The sequence below is a fragment of the Vigna umbellata genome, chromosome 5, assembly GCF_029865625.1.
Source record: "Vigna umbellata cultivar VRB3 chromosome 5, Vumbellata_1.0, whole genome shotgun sequence".
Lineage (NCBI taxonomy): Eukaryota > Viridiplantae > Streptophyta > Magnoliopsida > Fabales > Fabaceae > Vigna > Vigna umbellata.
Window position 1 is genome coordinate 16677690 of NC_142169.1, and position 22962 is coordinate 16700651.

At 34.5% G+C, this 22962-nt stretch overlaps 1 protein-coding gene across 2 annotated transcripts; it reads right to left on the bottom strand.

Moving 5' to 3' along the window:
- Window positions 1-193: 193 nt before the first annotated feature.
- On the bottom strand, window positions 194-22470 carry LOC124846090 (alpha-mannosidase At3g26720). 2 transcript variants are annotated; one of them, XM_047323308.2, is made up of 29 exons: window positions 22160-22462; window positions 21977-22060; window positions 20938-21026; window positions 20570-20744; window positions 20261-20380; window positions 20076-20159; window positions 19935-20006; window positions 17562-17675; window positions 17332-17432; window positions 13144-13237; window positions 12862-13029; window positions 12696-12785; window positions 10802-10867; window positions 10655-10711; window positions 9851-10073; window positions 9583-9722; window positions 9356-9424; window positions 8384-8443; window positions 8213-8284; window positions 7969-8016; window positions 7745-7864; window positions 6867-6932; window positions 3004-3116; window positions 2830-2914; window positions 1590-1700; window positions 1421-1516; window positions 1254-1301; window positions 735-803; window positions 194-646 (listed from the first exon to the last, which is right to left on the bottom strand). In XM_047323308.2, the coding sequence occupies exons 1-29, from the start codon at window positions 22370-22372 to the stop codon at window positions 395-397; spliced, it is 3099 nt and encodes a 1032-aa protein (XP_047179264.1). In that variant the 5' UTR covers window positions 22373-22462; the 3' UTR covers window positions 194-394. The 2 variants fall into 2 exon arrangements, 1 of the variants encoding a protein (XP_047179264.1); XR_015786728.1 differs by lacking the exon at window positions 194-646 and having other exon boundaries at window positions 2825-2914; window positions 22160-22470.
- Between the last annotated feature and the right edge of the window lie 492 nt (window positions 22471-22962).

Sequence of the window (22962 nt, forward strand, 5' to 3'; positions counted from 1 at the left end):
GTTATAAAACTAAAAGGACAAAATTTAGCAATTTTTAAAAAATGGGAGTGTATGAGGAAAATACGTGCATATAAGTTATTGGTTGTTTCTCTTTTATTAGTATCCATTCTGTCTTGTACGCTAAAGCTATGTGGATTATCCTTTTCATGGAACTTGCTATCTCTAAGGGATGAACTTAGGTATGGATTCAATGTGACATAGAACTATCATCCAAACTTTTCATAGTAATAATTTGATTTTACAATAGCAATGGTTATAATTTTTTGCAAAAAAAGCCTCGTTTTAATAGTCACCAGACACAAACCACGCAAAGTTTTACTTATATTTACAAGAAAACATACATTCCAATGGAACATCATCGGATTGCAACCAGACACAATGCATAGATGCTACTTTATTGGATGCTTCGATAATTTGACATATGATTTTCAGCTTCAGAAACTGTTTGGAGAGGATTAAAGTCAATGAAGAATGTCCGGATCTCCATTGGAGCAAGTTCAACCACCAAGTTTATAGGATCAACAGGTCCTCCCCTCACCACCTCAGGTTCTTCAGTGGAACCTTCTACCTTCCAATTTAACTTCCTCTTTTCCATTTCAGCTCTTTCTTGATTAGCAGACAAACTCATCTCTGTTACTTTATTTATCTGAAAAGGATGAGTTGTTAAAAGGAAACCTATACATGGTACATGATATCTGAAAACATAACCTGGAGTAGTTAGTTATCGCTCTTACCTTCTTGTTAGGAAACAACTTTTTCAATTCCACACTAGCCATTATTGAGTAATTATTGTCCTCTCCGATCTTTATATGTAAACAGGCACCAAACAACAATTCATGAATATAGGTTATTTGATGTTTGAATACAGAGCAAAATATGTGATACTCAGGGCTAATAAAAATAATGGAAAAGTTGTCGTACTTCCTAAAGATTCCAATTGATATCAGAAATCATTCATAGCTAGATTATTAATGTCTTTGCGTGGTTAAGCTTAGTCTATGGTAGCATTGACAACTGTTATTGATCCCTAACAGTGACGTAAAAAATATTATTTCCATTACTTTGATTGAAATGTATACATTTTGCATTTTCATAGCATAGGTTAAGAGCAAGTAAAACATGTACGTGTCAGAAAATAATTCCAATCATGGTTAAGAATATAAGATTGCAAGCAATCCTTAGAAGATCATTTTGTAAGGGGCAGTTTAAATCTTTCATTATTATCAGTATATAAGTAAAAGAAATTACTATACCTCGTAAAGGTGAGCCAATCTTACGAGTACTTTTCCATTTTTAAATTCCTGCGGAAGTACATAAAAACAATAGATACTTATCAAAGATAAAGATAATGTAAAATCTTAGAGGGAATCTTAAACTCATTCTATTTTATCTCTCAATGTTCCCAATCTTCCTTGCACACCTGGAGGGTTAAAAGAGCAACGTTGTTTGGTAAACTGTAGGAAGAATCTATGCCTGAAAATGTTGATGTAGCAAAATGTAACCAATTATCCCCATCCTGCATAACGAGTGGAAGACAGTTAATCAAATGATTAAGCTACCACCTTCTCGGGGGTCTCCCTTCTTTTTACCTGTTCTGTGAAGGCCAAAAGCAGCGGTGAATATAACTCCTGGCCAACTGTGCGACGCCACTTGGCACCTTCACCTTTATTGTCAATTCTAAGGTAAAGTTTTCCTTGAATCTGTAAACATACAAACTTGTACTATTAGTAAATTGTAAGTTGGTGATATGATGGGAGCCAAATTTCAAATGGATTAGTGACGAGGACCACAAAATTTCTCAAGAGAGAGGAACATGAGCAGGAATAAAGAAGCTAGGGGAAGGAATTGCAGACCATAAAATAGACAATCTATTTTGTAAAAATGAAACTTTTTGTTTTTAGATATGTTAGAATACTCTAGAAGCTTCAAGTATATTCTACAACGCAATTATTATATAAAGAGGACTTTCATTGGACAACATAGGCTCAAAATGCTTTTGATGAATTGAAGAAAGCGATTTCTCAGTTACCAGTTTTGGCAGTCCCTGATTTTACAAAATCATTCACCCTAGAAACAGATACTTCTAGCAATGGTCTAGGGGTTGTGTTATTACAAGAGGGGAGGCCTCTCGCTTTTTGGAGTCAAGCCTTATCATCGGACAGAGCCCAACAAAAGTCTGTCTATGAATGGGAACTAATGGCCATAGTACAGGCAGTGAGGAAATGGAAACACAATGCCAAATATTTAGAGAATATGGTTAGAACTGTAAGAAATATCTTCAAATATTATCTTAAAATATTTTAGAGTATCTTAGATGATCTCTTAGGGTTTATTTTTCTTTTATATTTTTATTTATTTCCTTATTTAATTTGGCTCTTTATAATTAGAGGAAAATATATGGTTAAAATCAGATTTATTATATGATTTTATGGGCCTATCATATAATGAATATAGGATTAAAATATCCTTATAATTATTCGTATTTATTGTCATCAGTCTACATAAGATGGAGTCTGATATGTAGTCCATACAACCACTTTTCAGACTCTCTTCCATCCATTTCTCTCACAACAAGAGCAAATTTTATAATATCTTAAATGTTCATTGCAAGCAGACCAGGATCCACACACAAAAAAATGGTATGTATGGAGAGATCAACTAAATAAAATCACGTGCTTGCACTTAGTAAGACAACATGCATCTCTCAACAACAAAAGTCAATACATCGAGACCTTATCAGAGCATCAAAAATTTCCCCTCACAAATGAACACAAACAGAAATCATTGTGCAAGCAGTTGTAGATGAATTGTTGGAAAGATTTACTTAACCGTTAAGCCCTCGCACTTATCAGCAATGCAAACTGTTTCATTGAGTACCTCACCTACACCTCTTGCATCATCATGAATCAACCTCCTAACAAAATATAAAACCAAATCACAAAAACGAGTAAATGTCAATCATTATTCATTATTTCATTATTGAACTTGGCCAATATAACCCACCTATGCAGCATCACCTCCATTTGGCCATCCTCCAAGCTGGAACCTCCAACTGAGCGGTCCACCAACACTGAGAATTCCACACTACTATCTTGAATATATATTCCTAAATTAACCTGAAGGAATAGTGAAAAGCCATAATATTTATTAATATCTATTCGAAGAACAAAGCAGATGGTCTATAATGCAGAAATATCTATTTCAAACAAATCAACAAGCTTAAGAAATAAAAAAAAAGCATGTCTTGCAAGTGAAGCAGAGAGCAAAGATCAATGTGAGTGTAAAACTCTGTATATTGGTTAGTTAGTTAGTATTAACTACAACTTGTTCTTTACTCTAGTTAGTGTAGCTTCTTTGGTTAGGAAATTACAACTAACTTATAACTGGACCGTTATAAATGTAGATATTTGTAAACAAAGTCAATGAGTGAATGTAAAATCTTTCAATTCATAGTTAACAATTTTATTTTCTCTCAACATGGTATCATGGGCTCTTTGGTCCACCTTTTAGATGGCTTCCACTACAAATCAAGAAGGTCCAATTTGCAGGACTCTAGCTCAATGCAACCTTTCCCCAATGATGATTCTCTTCTCAAATTCCAATGGTTGACAATATTGTTTCATCAGATCATAGAAAAACTCAATGAGAATTATTGTTTGTTGTGGTGATATCAAATTAAAAATATTATCAAAGCACATAATCTGTTTGATTCGTTGTCTCCCATATATATGCTTTCTGACTAAGGAATATATTGACTAAATCTTGTCGAACTAGATGGTCAAGTTTGGGAAAAGAAGATCAACTGCTTCTTGTGTGGTGGCAACCATCTCCATCGAGCCCTATGCTTGATGTAGAATGTAGATCTCTGTAAACAAAGTCTATAAGTGAATGTATATTCTTTCAGTTCATAATACAGAAGTTTCATTTCTCTTAACACAATGCTTGGCATTTAAATAAAAACGTGAAAAGAAAAAAAAATGCAAAAAAAATTCATTCACTCAGGGAAAGGAAAACTTACCGTAGATAGTAAACGAATCCATTCATAAAAAAGTACCTGATAGGATACAACCTCCTACTACAAAGGTTTGAGAGAAGAAATAAAGGAAAACGGGAATAGAGCTATTTGATGTAATTACAAATAGTTGGGAATAAGTAACCATGTCAATAGAGTTAGTTCAAGAATAAGAGAGGTTTGTATAAATAAGTTTGGGGTCAGAAGAAAAAGGAAGGAAAAGAATGTGGGAGGATCTTGAACCCTGGAGGAACAAGAGTTATTCTTTCTGTAATACTTTTCATTGAGTTAAATAACAAGCCACTCAATATTATGATGCTATTAAAAGGACAACAAGATGAGGAAGAGTTGGATACAGAGGAATAATTACTGAGGAGGTGCAGAAGGAAACAACTATCACTGAACAGTATAGCAGGACTCAACTAGAAGATCTCTGAAGTTGTCAGCTCATAAGGTGGTGGCATTATTTGATTGTGGAGCAACTCACTGCTTTATTTCTACCAGAAAATATTCGGTTGAGGTTGGTGATGGCCATAATAATGTGTGTAGAGGTATGTGTAAATGATTACTACTAGAGTTAAAGGAGTTGACAGTACGGCAAAATATTTTCTTGTAAGGAAAATTTTGATACCTTAACCCTCCAATTAAAAATTAATTGAGAGAAAAAGTTGTTGAAAGCCGAACCTAAATAGATCAAACCTGCAGTTTCTATAAAAACAATTAGAAGGGTTTTGCAAGATGAGGGAGAGGGGTACGTTTTGGAATGGAAGCAAATATTAGATACAACAACGTGGCGTACCAGGGTTGTAGAGTGGTTGGACAGGGTCATTGACAAATATTCTCATGTTTTTAAAGCTCTTAGTACTCTCTATCTCTTCAAAGGAGGCAAGACCATGGATTTGGTTTTAAATCGGACTCTCAAATACCAAATATTAAGCCATACAAATATCCCCACTACCAGAAGACAGATTGAAAAATTGGTGATAGAGATGTTGGGAAAAGGCATCATTTGCCGAAGTGTAAGTCCTCATGCTAGATCTATTATTTTAGTCAATTAAAAAGATGAGGGATGACAATTTTCTATTGAATTTAGAGCTCTGAATAAAATTACAATACCCAATAAGAAAACCAAGTACATCACACACAAAAAGAGTCCACATAAGATGCACAGCAGAAACACACGAGCTCTCTCCCCAACATCCTCCTAAAGAATCATAACCTACCATTGATACCAAAAATGTAACCCCATCTAGGATGTCATTGATAATTAACAAAAAGCAACTACTTAACTCCGATACCAACCTTTTAACAACGGAAACTAAACTTTATTCATCATGTATAGTCAAACTTCAGGATTTAAAATTCTTAACCTCAATTGAAACAAAAAGTTACAAAAAATTAAGAAATTCCTTTCTCCCAAAACTCGTTTCATCTTCACAAATAAGATACAAAACAAGTTTAAGTTAAAATATGTTGAAACAGTTAAAACAACTAAAACAATTAAAATTGTTAGATCCCTTCACCTGAATTGTTACTTCACTCTAACTCTTGATACTTCACTGTTCTGCTAACTGTATTGCGCTTAACTCCAAAAAACTTAGCACTTTTCTCTAACTCAGTATTTTTCTCTCTTTTCCTTTTACCCTACAGACTCCCAAAAGGCACCGTCCCAAAATATGTAGACTATCCCAAAGCTTTTGCACTTAAGAAAACCCTAATCACTACTTCAGGCCTTATTTCACATTTACTACTCTTCTCCTAGCCCAAATTAATTAATCTTCCAATACTTATTTTAATAGCTCTTTTTTCTAAGGAATTCAGCACCTATAAATTCAATTTGACTCAATCTCACCCAATTCAATTGCCATTCACGTAACTGCACCAATTCCACATCTAAATTAAATTTTTGAAAAAGGTCTAAAATAAAAAGTTGTTGGTGGGAGTTGAACCCAATACCTCCCATATGTTAGCCAAGTACTCTATAGAAATGAGCTATATAACTAGTTGGCTATTTTACTCATTCTTAAATTTATAATTTGAACTTAACTCATTTTCATTATTCTACTAAATAAAAATTTTCTAGGGTCTTACATTAGGAACTCAAACTCGTGTGAGCACAGCTTATCATCCACAAATGGATGGACAAACCAAGGTTTTCAATAGGCTCTTAGAGGTACAAAACCAAGAGAGTTTAAACTTTCCTTGGGTAGAGTTTTGGTTCAACACAAATTATAATACATCTTTGTTAATGTCTCCTTTTAGAGCACTGTATGACCAAGACCCTCCTACCTTGTTAAGAGGGACCACAATTATTTCTTGAGTTGAAGAAATTACTCACCAACGAGACACATTGTTAAAGGGGTTACAAGAGAATCTGTTGAAGGCCCAAGATCAAATGAAAAGATATGTTGATCATCATCCTAGAGATGTTTAGTTAGAGGTGGGGAACTGGATGTATCTCAAACTACAACCATGTAGGATGAGATCTTTGGCTAAAAAGTTGAACAAGAAGTTGAGTCCATGCTATTATGGTCCTCACAAAATTCTAGCCAAGTTAGGGGCAGCAGCGTATCAGCTGGAGCTTCCACCTCATTCTAAAATTTCACCCAGTACTCCATGTGGCACTCAAGAAAAAAGTTATACACACAAAAGTCTCAACCCCTGCCCAAAGTACTAACAGAAGGTCATGAGTTGAATTTGTTTCCAGAAGATACTGTGTTGTCTCTTTTATCTCTGTAAACTTCATCTTCCTTAAGTTTTCTGATCAAGTTTCTATAAGTACCACAGTACACAAACATAATATAAGTTAAAAATTGGAATGCGGATAGTGAGTCTTCAATAAAATGAAACATACTGGATAATAATTTCCAGCTATGGGTTGGTTCACTTGGAGATCCCAATCTTGCCTGAAATCTCGAATCTGCAAAACAATTTGTATCAATTGAAAAAGAAAATACATTAAAGAAAACAGGGAACAAAGCTAGATAACAAGCCATCCCCTCAAGAATAATACAAAAAATAAACATCGAAAACTAGAGATTGAATCAAGTAACATGGCTTCCCAAACTCTGCATATCTAATAAAGAAGTGATGAGAAAAAAAAGTGTTCAAGATAACACTAAATAAGTTTGAGAAAAAAATAAAAAAACACTGTCCATGATTTTGTCTAGCATGCTTTCCTGCAAATTCTAGCATTCCTTTCCAGCCAAAATCATCTGAGAACAGAGGAGAGCATAGCAACCGTTATTGACAGATGAAACCCTAATTTTCATGAAGAGAAACTGATGCAACCCTTAAGACAGACTCAACTCTCAAAAAATCCCAAATAATCTAATTTCAGAGAATATATGCCGCAGATCAATTTAAAATAAGAGGATTTCCTGTTTCCAAACTAGAACAGGACAATAAACACGTCAGGTGACAAAGCAAAGCACTTTCAGGTAGGCCAGCACTTTGTCAGATGTCATTAGTGTTAAACCTAAATGAAGTCTCTTCGAATTTCACCCACCCATCATGGATCCTATGTGTGAGATCCCCATTATCAAGATGGGTTCAACTCAGGGTTTTCCTATTAATTATATTGTGTCTTCTACTTGCAAAAGTGTTGGAATTCTCAAATAGAAAATTTGAATAGTTTATCATAATACAAAGGCCAGCAGAGTTGATACTACAATCTAATAATCACTTGTATGCATAATTTATAATACTAGGTGAGGAGAAAACAAAACAAACCCTCTTAATGAAGTCACGTCCATTAGAATCGGTATAGAATGTCTTGTTGGTCTTCATTGTCGTTTTAAATTGAGTAGTAATTTCTTTCCCAATGCCATCATCCACTGGTATAGGCCCAACCTACATATATATATATATTTAAAATGCAACAACTCAAATGTTTCTGATAATTGAAATGAAACAATTTTTACACTTCCAGTTTGATAACGTGAAAAGTAACCTACTGTGAACTCAATTTCAGCATGCTCTTTTTCCTTGAATACCCTTGTAATCTGTATATGCAAAAAAAAAAAAAAAAAAAATTAGACTTCCATGCTTAAGCTGTAAGGAAATAGAAAATTACAAGAGATATAACTTCTAATTTAACTGAAATTTGAGGGGACAGGGGACGCTGCAGGCATTGGGAGTGATGTGTGAACGTGCACATGAAAGATTATTCATATAATAGCTATTTTAACCATATTTTACCTGGGATACCCATGGATTGAGCTGTTGATGCACTTCATCCAATATTGGACCATGCAGGACAGTAAAAGATACCTGAATGAAAACCATACAAAATAAATGTAAATTATTGTCTGGATTGACCATAAATTAAAATCATCAACCATTGAATGTTTGAAAAGAAAAGTCCATAACCTGATTATCTGATTTAATGGGAAACGAGCCATTTGGACGAAAGACATATGCCCCCGAAGCCTAAGAAAAATGTAGTATGCAGTTTTAACAAATATTTAACCAAGTTCATTAAGAATGTTACAGATTAAAGTAAGAAAGTGATCTTATCATAGTTCTAACTAGAAGACAGAGTAAAGGAAAAGCCAGAAAAAGAAACTAAAGAAAATGAGAAAACATGTACACCTTAAGTCAATCTTCTGATTAACAAATGTTGGCTCTTTTATTGTTTCTATTTGCTAGGTTAATGAGAGCATATAGGCTCGATTTGAGTGTACTTTGTGCTGCATATACTACACTCTCAACACGGTATTTCATATGGCATAGGGAGACCATGCTATACAAATCATCCCCTTAGAACATAATTCTCTTTTCTCCTTTCACTAGCCACCAACCATCTAGGGCAACCTGTTACCAAAAAGAGTCCTACCAGTGAGCCAACAGCTACTGGTGGGATCATGAGACTTGTATGGTGGCCAAATCCTAATAAAGAAACCAACCACATCCGAAAACAAAGGGTGTGGCAACAATCAAGTGTAGATACTGATGATTTGATTATAAGAGCAAAACAAGTCTCCTTTCAGCAACGGAGAGGAGAATCTCTCTGATCTGTTGAAAGCCCAGTCATTTTCAGGGGCTTTCTTTGGTACTGTTGCTATTTTTGGAAGCAAATTGGCCAGTTACGACACTGTTAGGTGAAAAATGTAATTCTTGGCTGTTACGATGCTCTTTACATTTACCAAACGAAATACTATACCAAAATATGCCTAACAAAGAAATGTCATCATCCGGCTAGGACAACCTGATTTATAATATTGCACAGAGCAGAATAACAAAGACAACTATATCAACCAAAAAATTCTTCCCACTAACAATGTAGTACAAAATTAATAGAAATGATATTCAAATATATAGAAGCTTCAGTATATATGTAACCTGGGGATCCTTCTCAGTCCCATCGTTTCCAGAATAATAACTGTATGATTGTTCAACTGGTGCTGTAACCTTCAACCAAAAATAAAATAAGAAACTTCAGCATTGCTAACTTTATTCCTTAAGCAAATTGAACTCAGAAAATAATGGCATCCCTTACCAGATAACATCTGATCTTGGAGCATATTAAGACTACAAATAGAAAAACTAATAAGCTCATTGAAACTTACCAGGGTTCTACTGTTAACATAGTGAGTCAGTTTTCCTTCATCTGCTGAATAAAGTAGCATTAGATTCCCTTGTCCAACTTGTATGCTTTTATTAGTACTTCCCTGTGGACTTGAAATCTTTGAGATTGTTGAACTATCATCTATGTCATTCAAAGAGTCATAAAGTTGAAGTTAATTAGTATTATCTTTCAGTCCCACTACACTGACACAGACAACAGACCAGAGACAAATAAACGAAGTTAAGAAAGCAAGAACATATATCACTAACTTGATTGATCAGAGCTTATCACTGTATAGGTGCTGAAACCAAGGGGAGGTACAGACACAGGAAATGCAAGCCAATACTTGAGTACGTTGCTCCCAGGAGCTTTTCCTCTATATGCTTTGACATAGTATTTTCTCATAGTCAAAGTAGCATTAGACAGAGGCAGAAGCTGAGACTCAATTTTCTTCCCATCCGAATCCTGAACAAAAACATGTGTAGTGGAAATCTGGCAAATATGTTCAGGAGTCAGTCACACAAAGCATAAATTAGTGTCTGAAGTGATTGAATAGTTAGAATTTATAAATAATCAGAATGATAATCACTAAAAGTTGAATCAAAGGAATTTGTTCGAATATCCTATCTGATGTATATGTACATGCTGTTTCTTTCAGCTTGCTTATTGGTCAAAGTACGCATCAATGCATACAATTAAAGATCCAAGGGGAGGGAAATACGAATAAATGAAACAGTATATGAATGCCTATAGTCCCTCAATTAGCTCATTCCACCAAACTTGAAGAAATTATCAAAACAAAAGTATGTTTTTCTTATCATCTTTAAGCCTTCTAACACGCAATAAATAAACTTTGTGATCCTTCAAGAGGCAAACAAAAAACTCTAAAGAATAAAATTTGCAAGAATAAGTGAATTAATATATTTTACAAGACAACAAAATGACCCAATGATACACCCAAGTAAATGGAACATGGCAGCAATCACAGATTTTGAAGTGATGGAATACACCTTTCACAGCCCAAACCCAAGTCTGACAAGAAATAAAATAAACAAACTACCAGTAGAACTTACAGGAATTCGAATTACATCTTCCCTCTTCCAAGCAAGAGGATTATAAACAACAATGACCTAAAACGGGAATAAAATTTGTGAGAAACATTTCAATTAGAAATTTTCATATCTAATTATAGTCATGCAAAAAATCAATACTATCCTTACCAAGCTCTTTCCATTAACCAATGTAGTTTCTGAAGGAGGACAGTAACTTATATTAAGAAGAGGACACTGAAAATAGATTCACATAATTTAGTATAATATCAAATGTTCTTAAACTAAGAAGATTTAGGAAGCCTAAGTTAATAAAAAAATAAGTGACTGATTGATAATAGTTAATAGCACATATCAGAAATAAAAAACAGTTAAAAGCAGCCAAAAACATTTTCATTGGGATAAATAACTCCTTTGTCGTTCATTTATATCACTTATCAAGAACATAATATGACAAAAGAAATAGGAATCCTTACCAGATAAGAAAGGTTAATGTAGAGAAATGTGTACCACTAAATATGTATAAGTTTAGATTGACCATGATTCTGTATAAGTATCAAGAGGAAAATGGAGAGAAAAGGAGCTCTGATACCAAATTAAGAGATAAAAAGAAAATTATAGGGAAAAGAAACCTTTGTATTGAAAACTGAGTTTGAAAAAGTAGCTAGCTTGTTCAGACCAATTACAAATGTCGAGCAAAGCTCCTCTAGCTTGGTCTGTGTTGGAAGTTCTAGATCGACTATAGATAAGGTCAATTCACAATATATAAAAGGGTGCAAACCTCACCTTACAAGCTGGTTTTATAAGATTGAGTTAGGATTAAAGTCCACTTTTTAACATGGTATCAGAATCATAGGTTAGAGCCTATTGTAGTGAAATTTGATGTTTGTGGGGTCTATTGTTCCACTCGCTATCGGATCACCCATTAATGTATATACCTAGCGTGAGGGTGGTGTGATGGAAGTTCTGCATTGACTAGAGATAGGGTCAATTCACAATATAAATAAGTGAGTATAAATCCTACCTTACAAGCCGCTTTTTTGGGATTGAGTTAGATTTAAAGTTCACAATATAAATAAATGAGATGCTACTTTTGGTGAAGACCCTAATGGAGATGGAGATTAAGTAGAAGGTCAAAACCACTACTTGCCGGAGACAAAAATCAACACTATTAAACATTTGTTGGTCACTCAAGCAATACCCATTGTGTAGGATAACAAAAATAGCGTCCTTGTAAATAACATGGTTGTTCAAAAAAATTAATAAACTTTCAAAAAACCTTGTTAATTAAATTCACGTGATTAAAAGTCTTCTCTTCAAGTGAAAGTGTGTTAGAGAATAACTAGCACAAATTGCTACAAGGTGGACCAAACAAAGTTAAATGTGGGAACGATCAGATATCCCATAATGTAATCCCAACAGAGAGGGGATATGTAAATCAACCCTTAATCACAAAGTCAATTCAAGACCCAATTGGAGAAGGGAACACCAACGCAAGTTAGGGGCGGGCCAGACGTGCCACTACCTGCGGCTTCCAGTGACTGCTGGAGAGAAAAGAACATTTGCATCTAGTCGCATGTGGTAGCTTTGATGGCCAGAACTTTGGTGGTACAGTGGTCACCTAGACAACGTGACTCTAATGGTGAGGTAGCTGGTTAGAAAGCTGACAACAGCAGCGGTAATAGCAAAAATGATGGAATACAACTGTTAAAAAATTGCAGTGAAGAGAGGATGCAAAAAATTAGAAAGAAACACAATTTTCAGAAAAACAATTTGGCGCCTATGGACAGTGAGTCCATTGTGAGGGATTGGATTCAACAAGTTTTGGATACCACCTAGAGATAAATGATAGAGTCTCATGATGGGATCCTTGTGTATCTCAAGCACAAGGGAAAACATAGAGATGGGCAGCCGAGGACCATATAGTAAAATACATCTAACAAAAATCATTCATCTTTGATTTTTAATTCACTATCAAGTCAAACTGTACCAAATAGTAGGTAATTTATGATTGATTCTTCCATAAAAAATTAAAGAAACTTGTGCCATGACTGTGGTGCATTGCCTGTTGGAGGTTTGTCACTGGGTTCACCCTATGCGAACTTAGTCTTTGATTTACCAAGGAAGCAAGTGCAGATGCAACCAACCTTTCTGCCTGAAAATTAAAAAGTTGTATGCATAAGTTTATGTTTATGATATCAATACTAAAGGAGAAAATTGTTAAAGTACACCTCTTCATATCCCAATGAGAGTCGCAGTGCATAATCAGAAGCAACATGCTGTCTTTCTGTGCCACTAACTGCATCATGGTGTTGGGCAATTGCTAAAGCATCAGCTAATGCATCAGTATTTGGCCCTGTTTCATCCCTCCCTTTAAAATATTCCAATTGCCGTGCTGCCTAAATGTCAATAAAAGAAAAGCAATAAAGATAGCCCAAACAAGAAAACTGAGCCTTTAGCTCACAAGCACTTAACAAATTACTTCATTAAGTAAAATAGGTCAAAAATTTTACCTGATAGTAAGAACTCATCACTCTCACATAGAACTTCAAACCTGGCCTACTTGTAAAATATCCAGTCCAATAAGCATTTGGGTGATCTGCGTACCTAAAATGTTGTGTCTTGAATTTAAAATTGGATCTTTAAACTATGTGGAAGCTTTAAAGTGAAGGAAGAGATGGGAAGGGAAGTAAATGAAGGTGGTAATCTTCCTATTTGTCAAGATCCAACTCTCACAAAAATTTATGTTAGTGTTAGAATGAAGTTGCACATATTTAATAGATCTTATCACATGTATATAATACTGATAAGCTGTTATTGAATACTATTTCTTAGTTGATCAAGTCATTAATTTCTGACAAAATTGGCCATCAAGAATTAGCATCAGATTCTGTCAGAACCATTAAAAACGCACCTAAATCTTCATGAAGTATTCGAAGGAAGTGTTTCATCCTTTGTGAAGACTCAAAGAAGGTGCAGGTTCATCTCTTGTGGTATCAAGAGAGGTGTTTTCTAAACTTTTACAAATTGTTTCTTTGTGATTGTAATTTGTAATTGTCTTGTGAGTAGTGAACTATTTATCTTGTTTTGAGATAAGCGACTGGACGTAGGATTGGTAAGATCCGAACCAGGATAAAATCATCTATACAAATTTCTCTCAACCTTACTCTTTTTATTTATCATTATTAATTGCTTATTAAGTTAAATTGAGTAGAAATTTTTAAAAGGCACACATTCTTATTAAAAACCAATTCAACCCCCCCCCCCCGCTGCAGCCGCTCTGACATAGATTGTTAAAAATATAGGTAAGGAGAATGTAATAGAGATGAATGAAAATAATAAAAGTTATTCTCTTTCTCAAGATGGTATCAAAACTCTCGATCTTGGGAGCTCCGTTTCCGCTGCAACAGTAGTCACCGTCGTTGTTGTCCGGCCAATGCAGCTGCCGGGGTAGCCGATTGGGGTCGTTGATATGGCAGAAATGTGCATCTAACTCTGGCGAATACACACCGAAAATCGCTCCAGGAAAGAAGCCGCCATATGCCACCATCGTCACGAGTGCATGTAGCCCATTCGCCTAGCTCCAGTGAGACCCACTCGTTGATGCCGTCACAGAAAGGGTCGTCGAAGCCTCTTGAGTCCATTCCACGGGTAGCCCATGTGCCTACCTTCATCGAGATCCACTTGTCACTGCCGTCACAAAAAGGGTCGTCGAAGCCTCTTAAGTCCATTCAACGGGTCGGTGAGGTCCCATTTGGCCCAAATTTGAGTAGATCTGGTTTTTTATGTTCGGCTCTTGTTTTTCGGTGTAGCCCACATGTCATCGTCATCTCGGATAGAGTCAACGGAGATTCTGATTGTGTTCCAAGTCATGTTTGAAGTAAAAATTATTCCTTTGGGTCCTAATGATCTTCCAAATGTGGTGGGTGCCTATCGGTTGGATCGTCAGAATTTCTTACAATGGAGCCATTACATTCTAAAGATTCTCAAGGGACATTCAAGACTACAAAGATGGAGGAGGGCCAAGACTAGACGACACTCATTTTCCAATTTGGGACAATGAAGATTCACTAATTATGACTTGGATGTGGCATTCCATGATTCCTGAAATAAGTCGAAATTATATGTTTCATTCTTTTGCCAAAGAGATATGAGATGACTTACAGAGTACTTTTTCATTGAAAAAGGATTTTGCTATATGTTATGACATTGAAAAAGGATTTTGCTACATGTTATGACATTGAAAGTAGGATATTTAATACAAAACAGAGCTCCCTTTCCATATCAAAATATCATGGATTCAATTAGATCAGTACCAAACAATAAAGATGTGTAAAACATATGCATCCACACATGCTAAAGTCGTGGAAAGAGGAAGAATCTTTAAATTTCTCCATGGCCCGAATCATGAGTGCGACCTAATCCGAGTATAAATTTTAGGAAGAGAAAAATTACCATTCCTATCAAAAGTATTTTCATGGTAAGAGGGGAAGAATCTTCACTGATTCGTCAATCTGCTAGATTTTGGCATCTCCATCTCTATCTTATTTTCACGTTCTTGTCCGATTTTCTTTGTTTATGTTATGAGAGGAATCAAATTCAGAAACAAGCGTACTCGTACCTAGATAGGATCATTTCATCTAGGCAGCAATCAACTACGCAAAAGTCGCCTCCTTCTCCTCTTTCAGGATCTGTGCTTGTTGCCTTGATTGGAGAACCTTGGTTTTTTAGTGTTTTTCTCTCTCCATGGCTTCTTCCACTGCCTCCTCTGATAACGCAGGCCTAACTCAAATTTCTTCTCTTGGACCTTGGGTTCTTGACTTAGGTGCCAAAGATCACATTATTGGTAAGAAATCTTTGTTTTGTTCTTTATCCTCTCCGGATACTTTACCTACGGTTACAATGATTGATGGGTCTTGGGTCTTATCTGATGGTCTTGTCTCATGGTGTGGGTACGGTTAATCTTTTTCTAGCTTTAACCATTGATAATGTTCTTTATGTCCTTGAGTTCCCCTTTAACTTATGATCCATTAGTCATCTAACTCGTTCTCTACCCTTCAACACATGTTGGCACACTTATGGAGTTTCCATCTCTTCAAACTCAATTAGGTTATCACAGTCTTGTCAAACATAGTCATAATTCCTATCCTCGTAGTGTCTCACAACGTGCTTCGTCACCTTTTGCGTTAGTTCACTATAACATTTAGGGACCTAAACGTGTCAAGTGTAATTTAGGTTTCTAGTATTTTGTTACTTTTATTGATGATTATTCTAGATGAACTTGGTTGTTTTTAATGAAAAATCGTTGTGAGTTATTTTCTATATTTCAATCCTTTTATAATGAAATTAAAACTTAGTTTGGGATTTTTATTCGAACTTTGCAAAGAAATAATGGCTGCAAATACATTTTCCATTCTTTTAAACATTTTATGGCTTCTCATAACATTCTTCCTCAAATTTCATGTGCTTATACACCTGCACAAAATGGGGTGGCTGAACGCAAGAATAGACATCTTGTGGAAACAACTCGAACACTTTTAATTTATGGTGAGGTTCCTCAACATTTTTCGGGTGCTGCTATTCTTATTGCATGTTATCTTATTAACTTCATGTCATCTTTGATTATAAATAACAAAATTTCTCATTCTATTTTATTTCCTCATGCAACTCTACATCCTTTACCTACTAAAGTTTTTGGGTCTACATGTTTTGTTCATAATCTTAGTTTTGGTCTTGATAAGTTATCTTGAAGATCATTGGATTGCAGTCATCTTTATATTAAAGTACATTAAAGGATTTCCTAGAAAAAGTTTGTTATATGGTTCCAATAACCATACAAAAGTTGATTGGGCAGAATCTCCTTCAGATAGAAGATTTACCTCCGGGTATTGTGTCTCCATTGGTAGTAACTTGATTTCTTAGAGGAGCAAGAAACAAAGTTTTGTGACAACATCTAGTGCAAAAGCAAAATATAGAGCTATGGTCTCAGCCACTTATGAACTTGTTTGGCTTACGCAATTTCTTAGAGAGTTACAATTTGGAAATGTCACTCAAATAACATTTATATGTGACAATCAGACAACTCTTCATATCAATTATATTCCTGTCTTTCATGAAAGAACCAAACACATTGAGATTGATTATCATTTCATTCAAAAAAAGATTGTATATGTAGACATCAAGACTTGAAATTATCAGTTAATAGATATTTTCACTAAATTTTTTAGGGGACCGAGAATTGATTATATTTGCAATACGATTTGTATACACTAGCTTGAGGGGAAATGTTAGATATATTTCGTTTTATGTTAATTAAGGAAACGTAGACTTTTGATATTGTTTGATATATTAAAACAATATCTTCTATTCACCATATTTGTCTGGTTATAATATATACTTGTATCATTCTTCGTTAGAAATATATTATCCTATGTGTGTTTTGGATACAAGAGAGATTAATCCTATATTTAGTTTTACTATATTCAATAGAAAGAAGGTGTACTTTCTTCCTTTTGTTCATTAGGACTTAAAATGGGAATTGACATTTATATCTGTTATTTAATTTAAAATAAGTTATTTACCTTTCTTTTCCCTCACTAAAAAGCTCCCAAACAGAAGGTTGTGACTTTCCACCCCTTCCCTTCTCATTCCTTACCTCTAATTTCAAAGATAAATATAGAACATAAGTATCATAAACTCACGGGAAGAAATCACCAACTTTAAGGGGCCAATATTCATTAGCTGCATATTTTGCATCAGTGTAGATAGATGGTGTTGAATATAATGCATTGACACGTCCATCCTGAGAGAATGTAACATGATGTGCAAGTATAAGTTGTAATTCCAAGGCGCAAAAATCAGTAAGTCTCATCAATGATATAAAACAATAACTCCAAAGAAACACTTTAGACAAAAACACAAGCTAGATTACCTGATTAACATAGTGAATGAACTTATCCATCTGCCTAAACCATGAATTAGCATATTGATAACGGAAGTCTGTACCCATTGTCCACATAATGTGATTTGTTTTGGTCACATTAGCCTAGAAACAGGTAGAAAATTTATTTTGTATTTTCCATGATATACAAATACTCCATTTCAAACAACACAAAACCAACTAAAATATATGAATAAAAATAAAAGGTTTACTCTCAGAAATATACTGATTTGTCAAGCTTTTCAAAGGCCGTGGTGTTATAGATTCTTGAAAAAAGATACCTTGCAAAATTGTATTAAGACTTTAACTTAAGGCTACAAATTTGCTTTGGTTACATCTAACAAAAGTACAAAAGATGGATGTTACAAAATTAAAATGGGTAAATGTTTAGGTTAAAGGAAAAATGTTACAATTAATAGAAGCCGGATTCTTTTTAGGTAATTCATATTCTTTATCATCCATGCCTTTCGTTGAGTGATGAGAAAATATGTTGAGTTACAAAGAGATATTGTAATTATTAAAAGTGTGCTACTCTAAGATACTAGAAATCATTGTAATCATTACTCTAGAGGGTAGAGGTCTCTGCATATATTGCATATATTGGACTGATTTACATTGAATCAATTCAATCAAAGTCTTTTTTCCCCTTATATAGCTAGCCCTTTTCAAGTTGGTATAGATATCCCAATCTTAGGGGCTTTGCATCCGCATCTTACACATTGTCAGCTTAGCTACAACTCTTTTGTTTTAGCTCAAAATTTTGCTCATGACCTAAATTGTTTTGTAACTTTCTTTTTCTCTCATTGTGTTTTTCAGGATATTGCTACGGGGAGGATGATTAGAATTGTTAAGAAACAAGGACAGTTATATTGCCTTATAAAATTGGAAAGTGTTTGTACTTTAGTTAAGAACCTTTGAAAAATTCCTTGAATAATTGTGCACCTAACCTTGATGACCAACCTATTGCTTTGGGAAAACGAACATGGTTGTTGAGATGTAATGTTATTTTATTTTATCTCTTTTTGTGTGTACTCAACTTTAGGTTAGGATTTGAGGTAAATGCCTTACCTCTTTTTGTAACCTCTATATTTACATCAATAAAGTACAACAATGTAGGTTGAATACACCATTTTCCTCTATCTTATTTATTCAAGTTGTTATCACATAGGGTACAATCATGCTCTATCTTCTCCTGCGTTATCACCACTATCAACATCATCGTTTACCATCGTCCAATGTTGTTCTATTGGAAGAAGTCAGGGTTAAGTACACCTCAAAGGTCATGATGAAGCCAAGTTACCAATCGACCATCCAACATCATCAAGGATCAATCTACAACATCCGATTTTTGGCGCATGTCCTCCACATGCCACCTTCCCATTGTCCAAACCACTTGGCAACATATTTGTCTACTCTTTGGTCGTTTTTGTTGAGTTATGATAGGAACTCGGAAGGATTTGCCAGATTTTGAAAATTCGTGGGAAGCTCTATCAACAATGAAGGAGCATTTTCCTGATTTCCACATTGAGGGCAAGGTGCGTCTTGTGGAGGGGAGTGTTGATAGGAACCCGGAAATAGTTAGGCCCAAACACAAAAATATCTAAGGTAACAGAGAAGAAATGGCAAAGTAGGGGATCAAAATGACAGAAGAGAGAATGAGAAGAATCTTTCCATGTAACAAACTACTAAGCTGGCACAGTAGGAAAGGAGCGATGTTGTACAGCTATAAGGCGTGGGAAGATAGTGGGGGAGGGGGAGGGGGAGGCTGGAATTGGTTGGGAATTAGGAGAGACTAGGCACTCTCTAAGTGTCTAGTGATATTTTTTACTTGTTTTACTGCTCTATATTTTCTTCCCTAAGATAACATACTGATGCAATCTTGTTTTCTTTACTAATAAAGTGATTATTCAGCTATAGTGTGCTTTCTTATTTATGGTATCTATCAAGTTATAAGGACATATTGTAATTATTGCATATGGTATTGTAAGATACTAGTAATCATAATTATTATTCTAGAGGGTAGAGTTCCTTATATGTATCTTGTTGTATAAAATTATTTTGAATTAACTTTCCTATCATTATAGCTAACCCTTTCAAGTCCTTCTTTAAGACGCATACTTTAGGTGTCAAAAAGATCATCTGGAAATTTTAAAATTACAAGTTCATAAAATACCTTTCCCACCAACACATATTTTGGCCTTCAATGTGAAAGGTAACAAATCAAAATCTACTACATTCCTAGTTTACTAACTAGAGTTTAACTTGCATTCTTACACCTCCATTTAGCATTTGAGCTATCAATATAGAGATTCATATAAAAAGAAAAAAAAAACAAAAGAGGTTCAATTGTCAGCCAGATCTCACCTGAGCTAAGGCAGCATATACAAAATCGTTGACCCTTTCTTGAACATTATAGTCAAATAGTAGAATGTCATCCTTCAAATGGTCAAATAGAGAATTAAACATATTCTTCAAGTAAGTTTTAAATAAATAAACGAAGACTACCTGAATAGGAGGGGAAACATCATTTATCTCAAATGTAAAACCATCAGGAGGATCATAATGCCTAGGAAATATCCCAGTAAATATCTGCAACGAAGTGTACCCATAGGGATGATTCCTCTAAAGTACTTATATGAAGGGAAAAAACTCTAACTTCTAAGGAGAAACATAATCATTAGGGAACTAACTTGTGAAGAAGAACCAAGAGACTTGCAACCTTGCCAAATAACCTCAAGAGTCTTCTCCTTCAATCGCTTGGCTCTATCTTGGTAATCAATTCTAGCAAAAAAGAGAGAATCGAATCCTAGCTGCACCAAAGATACAATCACATAGGACTTGCAAATTCATAATGACATGCAACAACTTCAATATGATTGTGTGTGAATGACTTTAAACATAATAGTACAATTTTCAAGTGACCAGAAGTGAAATAAAGCATATTATGTTGGTAATTAGTACACATAATTGTCCAAATGGTTCAGTTATGATGAACATACCTCAGCACCAAGCAAGTAAGCCTGAACTGCAGAATGGCCAAATGGGTCAATCTGCCAACCAACTCTTGGAACCTTACCAAATTCCTCTTTGATAAATTGATGCCCAAGCGTGGTCTGGTCAATTAGATCAATGTAATGCGGGGTGGCCTCATCATGCATACACATACCCCCATTTCTTCAAAAACAGAATCAGGAACCAAAACAAAAAATAGCACAAGAATAAGAAATTACTAATCAGATTCAAAAGTCACTGACATAATCTATGCCAGTTATAAATTAGGCAAAAACACTCCCAAATTAGACATGAATTAGAAAAGAAGTAGCTATTAACTAGCTTCAGGAAGAATAACTTAGGGTAGACACATTACATGAATTCCAACTGACCCGAGTTGACAAGCTCCTTGACCTTAATTTTCATTACTTTACTTTGCTGTCTCCACCACCTTTGGAAAAAAGCCTACCCATAAAAAAAATTAAAACTCAATTAAACCCACTAATCACTTAGTTCTTGCCATTTATAATCCATCATGTAAAAAAATAAAACATCACAAAAAGCACAGGAAGGTACTATTATTTATTCCTGTACACAACTTCAAAACTCACTCACTCAGTTAGGAAATCTTAATACTTTCTCACTTCTTTCCTTTGTTGATGTATTTCACACATTATGCTTGCAACTAATTAAGAGATTCTCTCAAACCATCGTATTTTTTTCTTTATATGTATAATTAATATTTTAATCACTTCTTATTAAAATAAATTTTAATACTTTTTTTAAAAAACTGTCTCTAGTTAAAAACATATTTAATCATTATGCAAAGTCCTCATTATTAACCCAAAATATAGTTTATATATTCATAGACATATACTCCTTTTAATGCTTCATGAAAGAAAGAACTAATTACAATGCAGGAAAAAGATGCCCATGACATCAGCTAATAATCAATCCTGTAATTCTAAAGGAGGAGAACTTTGAACAACAAATGGCATGGACGCTAAAAGCACCCTGATAAGGATGTAGTTGGACAAAAGTATTCGAGTTTCTTCATAATTAAAATTAGTTTACACATAAGCTAATTTGTAAAATCTCTCTAATATAACTTCTTTAATTTTGGTTTTACTTGTAAATAAGCAAATTTTAACTTACAAAGATGCTCATTTTCACTTTTATCATCTAGAATTACTCAGAAAGAAATTTGTCCAAACATGAGTCTCTTTGGACCAGCTCATATTAATTCGTAGAATTTCTCACATATAACTTCTCAAATATTTATTTTTAACAAATTAATTTTAGTCATTCAGATTTATCATTATATTCGTCTCTTATAAAATTCTTTACAAAAAAGTTCATCCAAAATAAAAGCTACGCAGTGCAATGCAACTGAAATACCATATATGATCAATTACCATCTCCACATATATGAACTTGCGATTCTTGTCCTCCAAGAGCGAGGATATCACAGAATCCAGCACGTTCTGCACACATGCACCCTGCAACCACAAGTCACCTCAACTAATTGTTCATATTACAATTCCTAACTTTGCAGAGAAAATTAATAATAATAAATTATAACAAAAGAAAAGACAGACCCGAATGGAGTTGTTGGCCCCAACGTAGTACTGATCGACGGTCTTGAGCCAGCCAACATCGTCGTGGGAGTGAGGTACCAAGTGCACGTTTATTTTGTCTGGTACTATCCTCTGCGTCGTATTGTATTCTATGTACTCTGATTCCACAACCCAAATCGCCGCCACCAAAAGGGCGAATACCACTGCCGCATTGATCATCTCTGCTGCTACCATTTTTGCACTGATTTTGGCTATATGTACTGAGAGTTTTGTTTCATGGTTAATGAATTAAGTAAATGTGGAGTGCAAGGAAAGGCACAAGGGCCCAAAGTGAATAATTAACTGTCTTTCTCAAGGAAAAATACTTCTTTGGATGTACAGACCCTGAGTGGATAAGCTTTCATAAAAGTTGAAAATAAAAAGAATAACCACGGGAAGGAATAAAATCCAGTAAAAAAAAGTAAATTTGAATGTATAATCTGATGTATAAATAAAATTGAGTGAAATAGATAATTATGATGTAATTTGAATAGAAATTTAAAATTTTATAAAAAATTTACTCAATTTAAATTTATATTTTAATATTTATAAATTGGTTTAATTGCTTAGATAATCTTCACTTTTACAATAGTGTGTTGTTTGGTTTCCGTTTTTTAAAAAATGTCAACTTGATTTGTAATTGAGTTAATGTGTATCAATCAAATCCATTATGTTAATTATCTAGTAACATATTGACTTAGTAATGATATGACAAAACACATTTGCAACTTGTAAGTCACGAGGGTTTTCTAGTATAAAAATTTGATATTAGGATTTAGGAAAAA

Excerpts from the sequence above, each read along its gene's own strand:
- LOC124846090 (XM_047323308.2), bottom strand. The coding sequence starts at position 22,372 with ATGGTAGCAGCAGAGATGATCAATGCGGCAGTGGTATTCGCCCTTTTG. Across the intron at positions 17,433-17,561 it reads TCATTCACTATGTTAATCAG|GATGGACGTGTCAATGCATT; the intron begins GTAATCTAGCTT and ends ACATTCTCTCAG. Across the intron at positions 3,117-6,866 it reads TAGCTGGAAATTATTATCCA|GTTAATTTAGGAATATATAT; the intron begins GTATGTTTCATT and ends CTATTCCTTCAG.